This window comes from Patiria miniata, unplaced genomic scaffold, assembly GCF_015706575.1.
Source record: "Patiria miniata isolate m_02_andy unplaced genomic scaffold, ASM1570657v1 HiC_scaffold_19, whole genome shotgun sequence".
NCBI lineage: Eukaryota > Metazoa > Echinodermata > Asteroidea > Valvatida > Asterinidae > Patiria > Patiria miniata.
Genome location: NW_024037057.1, coordinates 1,447,845 through 1,459,896, shown reverse-complemented (window position 1 = coordinate 1,459,896; position 12,052 = coordinate 1,447,845). Strand labels below are relative to the sequence as shown.

The window sequence follows — 12,052 nt, the reverse complement described above, 5'->3', positions numbered from 1 at the left end:
ACCGTACGTACTGCGACCCTACGTAGGTATATAAAGTCATAGCACACTCCCTGTGGGTACGTAATATCCCATAGGGAGTGTGCCATGACTTTTTATAAACTTAACACATGATCGTTCTAGGCCAATGTAAATACAGTATTCAAGACAGAGGTATAACAATATTTATTGTATTATCACCGAGTCGTTGGTTTGCCGAATCTAAGAGGTCTAAGTTACGGTATACAATGCACATGCATTTATTTTAACCGAGCAAAAATACAATCAAATTGTACACATAACAGTTATCAACACTGAAACTGTGTGACCACTGTCAATCGGCCGATAATTACAGGAAATTACGCTTAAATCATTAGCTTCACTTTCTGCAAATAACGGCGAATTCAGTGGTCACACAGTATTTTTTTTCTGCGCTGTGTAACTGCTACATTAGGCCTATTGATAATCTATTTTTGAATCGTTTAGGCCAAAAAAAAGTCTCCGGTTTCTGGTATGGAGCTTGCCCAAAAAGTGGTGCGGCGACGCGGCCTTTTTTTTTTTCCCTGATTTTTTTGCTTCAAATGTCGGCTGATGACTGCAAATGGTGCCCGACTAAACTTAGTGCAAATATATGGGAGTTCAGAGAGGCCACATAAAGCTTATTCTCGACCATAACCCAATCTAAAAACACGTTAAAATTGTGCAGCAGCAGGATTCCAGTCAAACCAGTGAGTTTGGCGGTTTTGAGACATCATCTTTCATTGAAAAAAAAACTTTTTCATTTTGCCGACGCGCATGGCTACGGCGACGCGCGCGCATACCAGAAACTGGGGACTTTTAACTGGGGGTATTAAAGAATACATGTACATGTACGCTGTTCACTGTTGGTATTTTTAATCACACATCAACATACACGGTCTTGGGCTCAAAAGTCCTGTGTCGAACTTGCACAGTATGTTGATCTCGGCATTCTTTCTGTATGATCTCGTACTTGTATACTTTCTTGTCATGCTTGGATACAAGTCGTCTCGACTATTATCAAATGCCACAAATTCACTCGTTCGTAAATGTTGATTTCCAAGCAATAGTACGTGTATGTGAACTTTGAACACATTTAGCATAATTGCATAATGGCCTATAGTCGGGGTCCGCCCGATATTCCGAAGGTTCGATAGTCCGAACGCACACATTTCCTATACCCGGGGGCTCATTAGTCCTGAAATGAAATAAGATTAGTTAATCCGAACATTTAATTTGATAGTCCGAAGGTTCATTAAATGAGTCCGAAGGTTCGATAATCCGAAGGTTCATTAGTCCGAAGTTTCGGTAGCCCGAATTCAGTACATGTATCAGGTTAATTAGTCCGAAGGTTAATTAATTAATCTAAACGCACACTAGGTCAACAGTCCGAATTGACAATGTTCAGTTCTTTGAATTCGGACACTTGAACCCTATTGTCGATTCGGACTATCGAACCTTCGGATTATTTTACCTTCAGACTAATGAGCCCTCACTCTCGAACCTTCGGTCATCCCAGCAGATGGGAGTTCTTGGGTTCTAGCATTGTTGTCCCTTATCTTTAGAATTTCACTTCTGGGGTACCGTTTTTCGAAGGGTGAGTAGCGGGGTAGCATTGTTCCCTCATTTCCCTTTGTATGAGTACCCCACAAGTAGCTGTGGTAAGTACAGACTATCGAACCTTCGGACTAACGACCATCGAATCTTCGGACAATCGATCGGTCATGATATAGTCTTGGAACACACCCTTAGATGGAGTCGATGCATAAGGTCTATTTGACAGGCCTGATTATCAGTTTGCACGACATAGTCCCTACATATGCACTTACGCTAGGCCAATGTTTGATATTACACAGTCCTATGCTCGGAAACGTACAATTACCGTTAGGTTGTATTTGGGGATCGGATGCAGTGTCTCGATACAAAACAGATATTCGATGATTTGAGTTCAACGACCTAAATTTTCTCAATGATCCAAGTAAGCCAAGATGTGGGCCCTAGTACATTTTGCGTATGGCAGTAAATGCTTCCGTCTTTATTACAGAAACCGCTTCTAAATACATGAACATCAGAAAGCGAATCAAAGCGAGCAGTGATATCGTCTAGAAAATAATGTGATATTCAACTTGGTAGAATAGACCTCGTGTGGAGTTAGAGGGCAGTGGTTTGGAATCGTTGGGATATGCACGAGTACACATTTTTTTTTGCATTGTAGCTCAAAATAACAAGAACACCCTCTACATGTGAGATACCTTCAAGGCATATAGGGTCTCAAGTTACGGGCGTATGCCTAGTTGCATATTCCTAATGCAAATGTGAGTACATTGTATTTCCATAAATAAGGGTACCAATGCATATTTATATGCATAACTTTGTACATAAAGTATTTTCTGCACTCTTTGCAGTTTCAGTATGTGCGAATGGTTTGTCCTTGTCACTCAAAACATGAATCGTAAAAATCAAGTTGATCGTCTTCATACATGATGGAAACTGTTTCACGCGTAATGGGAATCACTTCCTTTTTTTGTCATAAATATCCGCATGATTGCACCAAAAAGTTTTGAAATCCATTATTTCATGAAGTATTTGGTATAATGATTACTTACCAAAAAATGGGACGTTTTATTTAAGTGAAATACTTCAGATATAAGGTACCTAAAAATTACTGGTTTCACGTGTAATAGAGACACCAACCTCTAAATATGGAAATAATCTTTATTTTGTGCAATACATCAATCTGAAAATGTCAGAATTGTATAAAGTAATGTGTCATTTATTAGCTCATAAATTGTATAGAATTCAGAAATTTTCAAAGAAAGATAACAGGTATATGGCACAAAATTATGTTTTGCTTCACATGTTGGGGGGGGGGGGACACCATTGTGTCCCCCGTTACACGTGAAACTAGCAACTTATTTTCAGCCTGTTATTGAAAAGTGAAATGTTCACAAGAGACACAAGTATCTTTACTGCTTTATTAAATATATGAATTTTAGACATTTTCGATGAAAACCAACATAAATATGGCACAAATAAGTCACCTATTTCACGTGTAATGGTGTCCATGTTTACAAGTGAAACCATGTTTTTCGTCATGTAAGAAGAAAATCAAGTCGGAAAATGAAAACATTGTGTTTAAAGTACTAAGATCAACCAGTTCTACATATTCAAACTGCAAAGGTTAAAACAATCTTTTGCATCCAGACATACAAAATGTATATAACAATGTCACACTGTGGACCCCTTATTTATGGAATGACCCACGTACGGTATGTGTCGATAGTTTGTAAATGAGACTTATATACACACGCCACTGCGTGAAGCATAGGCCTAATGACTGACAACCACAGCAGAATGTGGTGGTTATTCATCCGCATTAGTTGCTCAAGTTCAAGTGATTAACACCTGTACAGTTAAAATGTTAAATACATTGTTATCAATAAAACAGTAGTGTACCAAGTAATGTTTTGTTCTGTCATCGTTCACTAGTAGTGCTTGTTGAGACTCGCAATTAATTTTGATCAATCATCTATCCCATGCTGTAGGCCAAATAGTACATCCCACCATATCGTTTATGAAAACAATAGTCTTGTTCCTATTTATTGACCCTATCAGGACCTACTTTTTATCAAGGCTCGGCAACATTTCGGCCGATAGGCTGTACCATTTGGTGAATTTCAAATTTTACAATTCAGCCTAATGAAACACTTATTGATGTTAATAATTATGGGGCCCTCTGTCACATATCGTGCTGGGTATATTACTCGCAGCTGAGAAGCCGAAAGATGCGATTACAACGTGATCGAGCAGAAGGCATATCAATGCGCCTTAGGCAACCGCCATAGGACGCATGTCTGGCCACGGAGCATAGATCGAAAGTGTTGATGTTGTTGCAGAGGGAGGGAAACCGGAGAGTCCGGAGAAAAACCCTCGCTGCACAGGAGAGAATTGCACAACTCTACTCACCAAGCCCTAGCCGGGAATCGAACCCGGGCCACAGTGGTGACAGGAGTGTCACTCAAAATCGCGGAGAAAGTTGAAAGGGAGTATAAACATTTCATGAAATGACCGCTAATGACCCATGTGTAACCTTTAACTCGACCTTATTCCGAAGAAAAGGCCTGGCATGTGTTCACATTGACAAATGCTGCCGAAATCAGCAGCAATGACCTCAAATGACCCCTAATCTATCATGGACACCGTATAGCATGGGTAAGGCCAACTTAGGTAGAAATTGGATTATGATGCATTTGTCAGTAAATCAGCACTTTGAAGGCTCATTCGATAAAGAGGCAGCAAAGTGCTGCATGTAACAACTTGCAATCTCCCAAGACATGCACGACCTGATACTTGGTAAAATAGAATTCAATTACAGCCCAGTCACGTACAATATACATGTAAACAAATAAAATAAATCAAATTCAAGATTTTTTTGATATGTATTTCAACAATAAAAATCTTCATACACAAATAAAATACAATAATTAAAAGTATTAACCATTACTTAAATATCAAGTTACCAGATACCGCACTCACCTTCATCATTGAAACGATTGTGATGAAACAATGGTTCAATACAAATAAGTCTGCAAAGCCAGTAGGCCTACTGAATGTGTGTGTACGTGTACATCAGTAATGAATGGTAATTGTCCACTTTGTAACTAATGTAGAAAATAGAAATGTTGAGCATCAAGAGTTCAAGAGCCTCCACTGATGAAGATCAGTTGGTTTTACAGTTTTTATATTAAAAGTGACAGAAAAAGGGAAAATGTCCTCATAACCCATGTATATGCTCGCTTCATCTCTTGACTGGTACGATTTAATACTTGAAATTTATTTCGCTGATCAGTTTGACGAAATAGGTAAATACAATATATTTCATATTGAAAAAAGGTACAAAAGCTAGCAATAAGGCCACTTCAGACAGAATGTCCACTTGATACCTGTCACATGTATACAGGGTGAAGAAACAAAGAAGGATACCAAGATGTAAATGTTAATGAGGAACATCTAATAAACATTTTCCAATTAGTTAAAGTTCATGTGAAACGCTATGTGTCATCTTTCCAATGATACCTTGATTGTGTGCCTATGGCCACGAATGACTGAGCATTTGTTGTTATTCTGTCAAAAGTCAAAACCTTCACTGGGCCAAGTTTTGCCTGGCTAAGATTGCTGGCAGGTAATATGCAAAGGTTGAAATGGACTAGACGTGCAGAGCTTTGTGTGGAAAGAGGTGGTGGCCACGTTGAAGGCACTGTTTTGAGGAAAAGGATGTCTTCTTTCTTTAAATTAAAGCTGTTCCACATGCCCAGAATACCAGTTAGCCTTTTGCACAGCTTAACAGCTTTTGCAACAGCTTAATTTAAAGAAAGAAGACATCCGTTTCCTCAAAACAGTGCCTTCAACGTGGCCACCACCTCTTTCCACACAAAGCTCTGCACGTCTAATCCATTTCAACCTTTGCATATTACCTGCCAGCAATCTTAGCCAGGCAAAACTTGGCCCAGTGAAGGTTTTGACTCTTGACAGAATAACAACAAATGCTCAGTCATTCGTGGCCATAGGCACACAATCAAGGTATCAATGGAAGGAGGACACATTGGCGTTTCACATGATCTTTATCTTTTTTTCGAAAATATTTATTAGATTTTATATAATTAACATTTGCATTTCCTTTTTTTTTTTGGATACACCGTGTATTACATTTCAGAGACAGTTATTACGAAATCATTGATAAAGCAGAGCAGCCCCATGAATATTCAGCATGCAGAGTATATGAATCAACTGTATTCCTACTGCAATCTCTGTTATGACCAATCTTGTTGACGAACAGTTCACACTGACATTAATCACCCAAATACAGTGAAACAGCCTCACATATCTTGGGAACAATGGACACCATGTCAACCTGTCAGGGTCCACGCATTTCTTACACCTTCCAAAGGCCCAAATGTATTGATCTTACACCATTTATATTCCAGTGCACACTACAGGTACTACAGAACAACCAAAAACGACCACATCATTTGAAGGTAATCAGTTCTCTGAGCCATATGACCTTGGTATGTAGTTGATGGCATACTATTCAATTATCATACATAAAAACAGATATAATAAATAATTGAGGAAAAGTAAACAAAACATCAGGAATTTGTTGAAAGAGTATCAATAATTAGCAAATGCAATCACTGGTCTGTTGGTATACTTCTTGTTGCAGTCTGATTCCTGAGTGCTTTAATAGTCCGCTCTGACTGCAAAGCCTTGATATTGTGAGCTCGCACTATACCCGTCTGTCCACCACTTAAGATCCATGTATGAGTGCCCAGGTTGGGGTTGAAACATACCTAGAAAATAACAACAACACAACAAAACCAATCAAAATGTGCAACCTTATACAGTCATTTGTAACATGGCATGCACAGCACGATGTCACCTGATTGTAGGCAAGTACAGGATATAAAATGTTTTTAGAGGTTTAAGCAATGTAAAATGCGGTAGCTTAATAGGTAAGCAAATGTCATGGCATGAGTGTTTGATTGTTTCATTATATGCATCACTATCTCTTTGACTTCCACTGAAAGAGATTTTGCTGTTTCTAAGTTTACTCAAATTCCATAACAACTTTTGCAAGCATATGGTCAGTAACTGAACAAGGGATGAAGCACTGCAACCAGCACCATCAATGAGGTGTCATAATTGGTGTCATCATACATAATTGGAGTTAAGTTGGATGACATGAAGACAATTTATGATAAGAGAATGAGGAAGCGTGTCCATAATATTGTTGACGATATGCATCACCCTACAAATGAGTTCTTCCACATGATGCCTTCAGGAAGGAGGATGAGATCAATAGGCGCAAAAACCAACCGTTTCAGAAACAGTTTTATACCATCGGCCGTGCAGGTTTTTAACAATGGGATTTTTAAAATTATGAAATGTGTATACATCAACAGTTTTAGAAATAGTTTCATACCATCAGCTGGGTGGGTTTTTAACAATTGGGAACTTTTAATTTATAAAATGCATGTATATTGTGATTGTTTGTATACTATTTGCAAAGGGAGAGGCAAAACCATAAGCGTAAACATTATCTACAAGTGTGTCTTTTCTGGTGGTGTGCCCCCTAGTTTGTACTGTGGCATCCCTCCCCTAATGCCCAGAGCTGGCGATGGTGCTAACATTAATACAGCATGTTATTTCAGAAAAGCACCGATTGTTAGATGGACTTCCTGGCCTGGTGAGAGATATCATTATTCATTATTATATAACTCACATACAGATCCTTGTTATTTGATTGGTGGAACTCACATCACGTGGCATTCGTTATTGCTCCCATGCACACAGAGGCTCAAAAAGTCCCATTCGCCCATGGGGAATGGGACTTACTATTCAACAGTTAGGTTCATTCTTGTTCCGTGACGCGGTTTTTGTGTGCAAATACATGCTCGTGTGCGTGTTCAGCGTTGCGCGTATTGTTCCAAAGAGCCAGCGCTAAAGAGTTGGGTTCAAACATTTTCGTCAAGGGGTGGTTTGGAAGAGAGAAATACATTTTCCACCAATTTTGTATTGAAATAAAAGTTCAAACATGTCAAATGACAAGGATCTATATGTCAGTTATATAAAACAAATATTGAGTGGCCTTAAATTGTGAAATGGGAGGAATATTATCGCTTGGTAAAATCTGGACTTTTCCAGTTTACTCAGCTTTGCCTCTTGAAATGGAAAAGTCTAGATTTTACCTTGCGATAATATTCCTCCAATTTCACTCTGAGCCACTCAATATTTGTATACCAGTATCCATTCATCAAGGATGTGGACTTACCTTGTGTATTGCTACAGATAATGGTCCTTTATGGAAGGAGGCAGGACTAGCTGGGCGGTATCTTCTCTTCCATTTCGACTTTCTGGGTTCATCCTTTAACCAAAAGCATATCAGAACAGTAATGATGAGTGTGGGTGGTCTGATGTGCGACTCATCTCATCCAGAGACAGACATGACATGTTATAAGGTCCTCTAAAGAGCCAGCCTTCTTTTGTCATGAGTCAATATGCACTCCAGCAATGTACAATGGTACATTCAAAGTCACGGAAAGACTTTAGAGTTTGCTTAGGGAAACCGAATATTGATTTTTGTCTGAACAGTTTTTGTTTGTCTTCATCTCACCCTTTGCTTACCAATGTTTCTATCCAAACTGAAATGTACAATTACAATTACTTCTCATTTGAAAATGTTATTACGGTGAAATCGCGTTAAGTCAAAAACTGTTAACTCAAAAACCCATTCTAACTCAAAAATAAGAACTTATTCCTGTCAATTGTTGTCGAAAAGAAAATCCATTGGATAACTCAAAACTCTGCTTAACTCAAAATTTGAGTCAGTTTCCTTGAGGTTTGACTTATGAAAATTCCACTGTACAGCATTTTCAACTGAGGCAAAATAGCATGAATACCGGTAATTGCTGTGAATTCTAAACAAATTCTGCATCTTTACAATTTTTCATTTCAAATCTTTTCATTGCGAAAAATAGTAGCACGGTAGAATTATTACAGGCAGAACTCAACTTTATCTTACTCACCAAAACTGAATCTGTAAAGGAGATATAAACCTTGTCTTCAAGTTCTTCATCTGTTGTTGATTTCCTTAATGTAAACTCACTCTCAGCATCATGCGAATGCCTCTTGTTACATACAGCGATATTTTCTTGAGGAATCATTTCTGTTTCTCGGTTCCTGATCAATTTAGATGCTTCATTCTTGATGGACTCTAGGTCTTGGTAAGAGTCTTGGTGTTTATGACCTGCAGCATTTATCAATCCCTCCTGTTGCTCACTCTGTAACATGTTATCTTCGTTATCAGTGGCTACATCTACTTGTGAATGTCTTGATTGTGTGGCACCAGATGATAATCTAGATCCTTCAGACCTCATTGTGTGACTCACATTACCAGTGGATAATCTATTTTCTTGTGTAGCAACATTCTTATCCAAATTGGTTGAGTTAGGAACAAGTTGACCATCTCCTTGGATCACTTGTTCAACCTCTTCGCAAGTACTAACAAGCGATGACAATTTCAAGTCCAACTCACTGCATTTGTCATTTGGCACAGTTCCTACTGACTGAGTGTCCTGTAGTGATTCTGCTCCTGTTTCATGAGCTTCCTGTTTACCGCTCTCTACACATGCAACCTTCTCATTGCCATCATGATTTATGACACGTTCCATTTCTGGTTCTAATGACTTTGAATCAACAGCAGCTGCATGGGCAACTTCTCTTTGCTCTTGTTTCCTGAATGCCAAATCTTCATGTGTATTGATTGCATGGTTGTGATTTGGAGCATTTGTACTATCAGCTACGTGCTGGTCATCTGTAGTGGGGCTGTATTCATGTCTGCCATGGCCATGATCAGTTTGTATGTCCAAGGTGCTGGATGTCCCTCCCTTCTGCCTAGGAGTGGCAGTCTTCTTACAAGGTTGTAATTGATGAATTTGTGTGCTGTACACGTGCTAATAAGAAAAGAAAACAACAACAGCGTTCACTCAAAAATATGAGGCACATATCCGTTGTCGTTACTTATACCAGGCTTCTAAAGAAATAATAAATCAGTGTATTGCATACTTACAAAAAAGTACCGTGATGACTATGCAATATACAATTTTTTAACCACTGCTATGACGTCACACTATTGTTAAAAGTGTGGATTTGTATCTAAGAATCTGTTGTATTGGACACAAAGTGTGGATTCGTATCCACAAATCTTTAGTAAGGTGTGGATTCGGATTTATGAAGTGTGGATTCAGAATTACAAATCCACACTTTGAATACACTTTAAACAATTATGTTTGATCACAGAAAAATTACCACAACATTCAAAACACAATTCGACACATTGTTTTCAGTGGGCCTAGTCAATTTGGCATTTCACACTACAGTACGCCACCAAAAGTTTGCCACGGAGAGACCATTTTTCAAGTTTCAGTAGACAAAACATGGCTCATTTTAACGAGTGTCAAAAGGCAACTTGTCGCCTTACAAAAAACACCATATTGATGATAAAAAGAAAGACTAGAGGTTTGCGTTTGTTAAGTTACAAACGCAGAGTGGTCGGGCCGGCATTTTTTTTCATTAAACACTGCCGAGATAAGTTATAAATATTTGACTCCACCATGCTACCGCAAACCTCATATCCACTGACTTTCCACCATATATGCAAACTTTCAAGTCTTATTCAACATTAATTTAGATAAAAATACAAAGGTATAGAAGACTTCCACCAAACACTGTCGACTACTCACCTTCATAAGTTTCCTCCTGTCAACTTTCCTTAATGTCTCAAACTGTGCAAATTTGGTAAGTATATGGATAGTGACATCCCCGCTGTCACTGCATGCTAGCAAGGAATGGAGCCAGTCAGAGTAATCAATGTGCTGAAGAACAAAACAACAAAATTAAAATTAAAGCAACACACATATAAACACTTTACCTAAAACTTGGTCCTCTATACCTCACATTCATGAAAAATCATGAATTATAGTTTAAAAAGACTACTGTTCCAACGGTGTACGAGCAATCCAGCAGGGGCATGTTGTGGTGGTCATTAGCAACTTGCTTTTGCTGTTGGTTATTGGTTGAGCATTTAACCAGTTCACGCCAGGATTATTTTGACAAGAACAGAACGAGGCGCGGGATTACTTTTCACTCGACCTCAAGCCAGGCGGGTTGAAGCCATCACCCTTGGGCAGCACACTCACATTTCCAGCCTCGCTTGCTGCGAGCGGGTTACTGACAGATATTTCCGGCCTCGCTCCCTGCATGTTTATCTGTCATCCGTTCCGAATACCACAAAACCTTTGCGGGTATACATGTCATCCGGCGCAAACTGGTTAAACAACTTCAAACCAAAGTGCTCAATCTACTTAACCACTGACCATCAACCCATACAGTGTTGAATCACACTGCCAAAAAATTCCTCACATTGTCAACTGTCACTGATGTGGTAGGGTCATGTTTACAATGGGGAATAGGGAGAATCTTCACTACAAACAATGCCCTCAATAACAAACAACTAAACAAACACATGCAATTGACAATAACTGATTGACAAAAAACTATAACTGACAATAGATCAACCAACTTTCAAAATCACTAGAAAATAAGACTTGGATCGATAGTTATTAATTTTGAAGTGCAATTTGTGAGCCCGTCATCAGGACACTGGTTGGGGCTGCAGCCTGGGCCCAGGCTAGCATTGCATACTCACCCAGTCCGTTGTCTGTTGAGTGGAGGTACTCCAGGATTGAATCTCTGGCCCTCTTCCTCTAATGCAATGGCAAATGATCCTGTGTGATTGGTCACTGTACACAAATAGACACGAAATTGTCAGCGATTGTATGCTTTATAATGAACATGAGGATAAGGATAATCAATGTCACACCCATAAAATACAAAGGTTAATCTCTTGATATAGGGTCAAGATTGACTGTAGCATGGTGCTATCATAAATCTTTAGCCTATTGCTATCACCATACAAACCTTCAAATCTATCTAAGTCTGGATAGTTTCCCATAAAAATGCTGTAAAATGAGCATATGAGAAGCGATTTTTGGCAAGGTATACACCTCCAGAGTTGGGAAATATGTGATAGGTTTGCAGCGGTGGCAACGTTTTGGGTGTTATCACCCTTTTTTTCAAAATGTCCATCAAAATGCTTGTTACCACTCTAGGGGCGGTATACCTTGCGCATGCGCACTATAATCATTTATGCCCTGCTTTGATACTGACCGAACCCCCAGGCTGATGGCCTAAAACTTTATAGACTTTCTTACATTTCCAGATACATGTATGTCAAACTTTTATTTTGAGTGAGTCTAGTTGCTTTTATTTGTTTATTTTATTTAAAATATTTTTTTAAAACACTACTTTATGCATGATTTTAAATTATTTCGTTCTTTCTTCCTATCATCACTTTATTTTTTAGTTTGTTGATTATTGTTTTAACTGTTTCAGTTCTTACTCATTCATTTAAAAATTACCTTTTTGTCCTGTTTTGATATTT

General features: G+C 38.6%; 1 protein-coding gene across 5 annotated transcripts in view; it reads right to left on the bottom strand.

Moving 5' to 3' along the window:
• Nucleotides 1-2,955: 2,955 nt before the first annotated feature.
• Nucleotides 2,956-12,052, bottom strand: part of LOC119725287 — a 43,182-nt gene continuing 34,085 nt past the window's right edge. For all 5 annotated transcript variants that reach the window (XM_038196653.1, XM_038196654.1, XM_038196655.1 and 2 more), the window contains 5 exons: nt 11,258-11,351; nt 10,293-10,424; nt 8,577-9,503; nt 7,823-7,915; nt 2,956-6,341 (listed from right to left, as the gene is read on the bottom strand). In XM_038196653.1, coding sequence (XP_038052581.1) covers nt 6,183-6,341; nt 7,823-7,915; nt 8,577-9,503; nt 10,293-10,424; nt 11,258-11,351 — 1,405 coding nt within the window. In that variant the 3' untranslated portion in view covers nt 2,956-6,182. The remainder of the gene's footprint in view (nt 6,342-7,822; nt 7,916-8,576; nt 9,504-10,292; nt 10,425-11,257; nt 11,352-12,052) is intronic.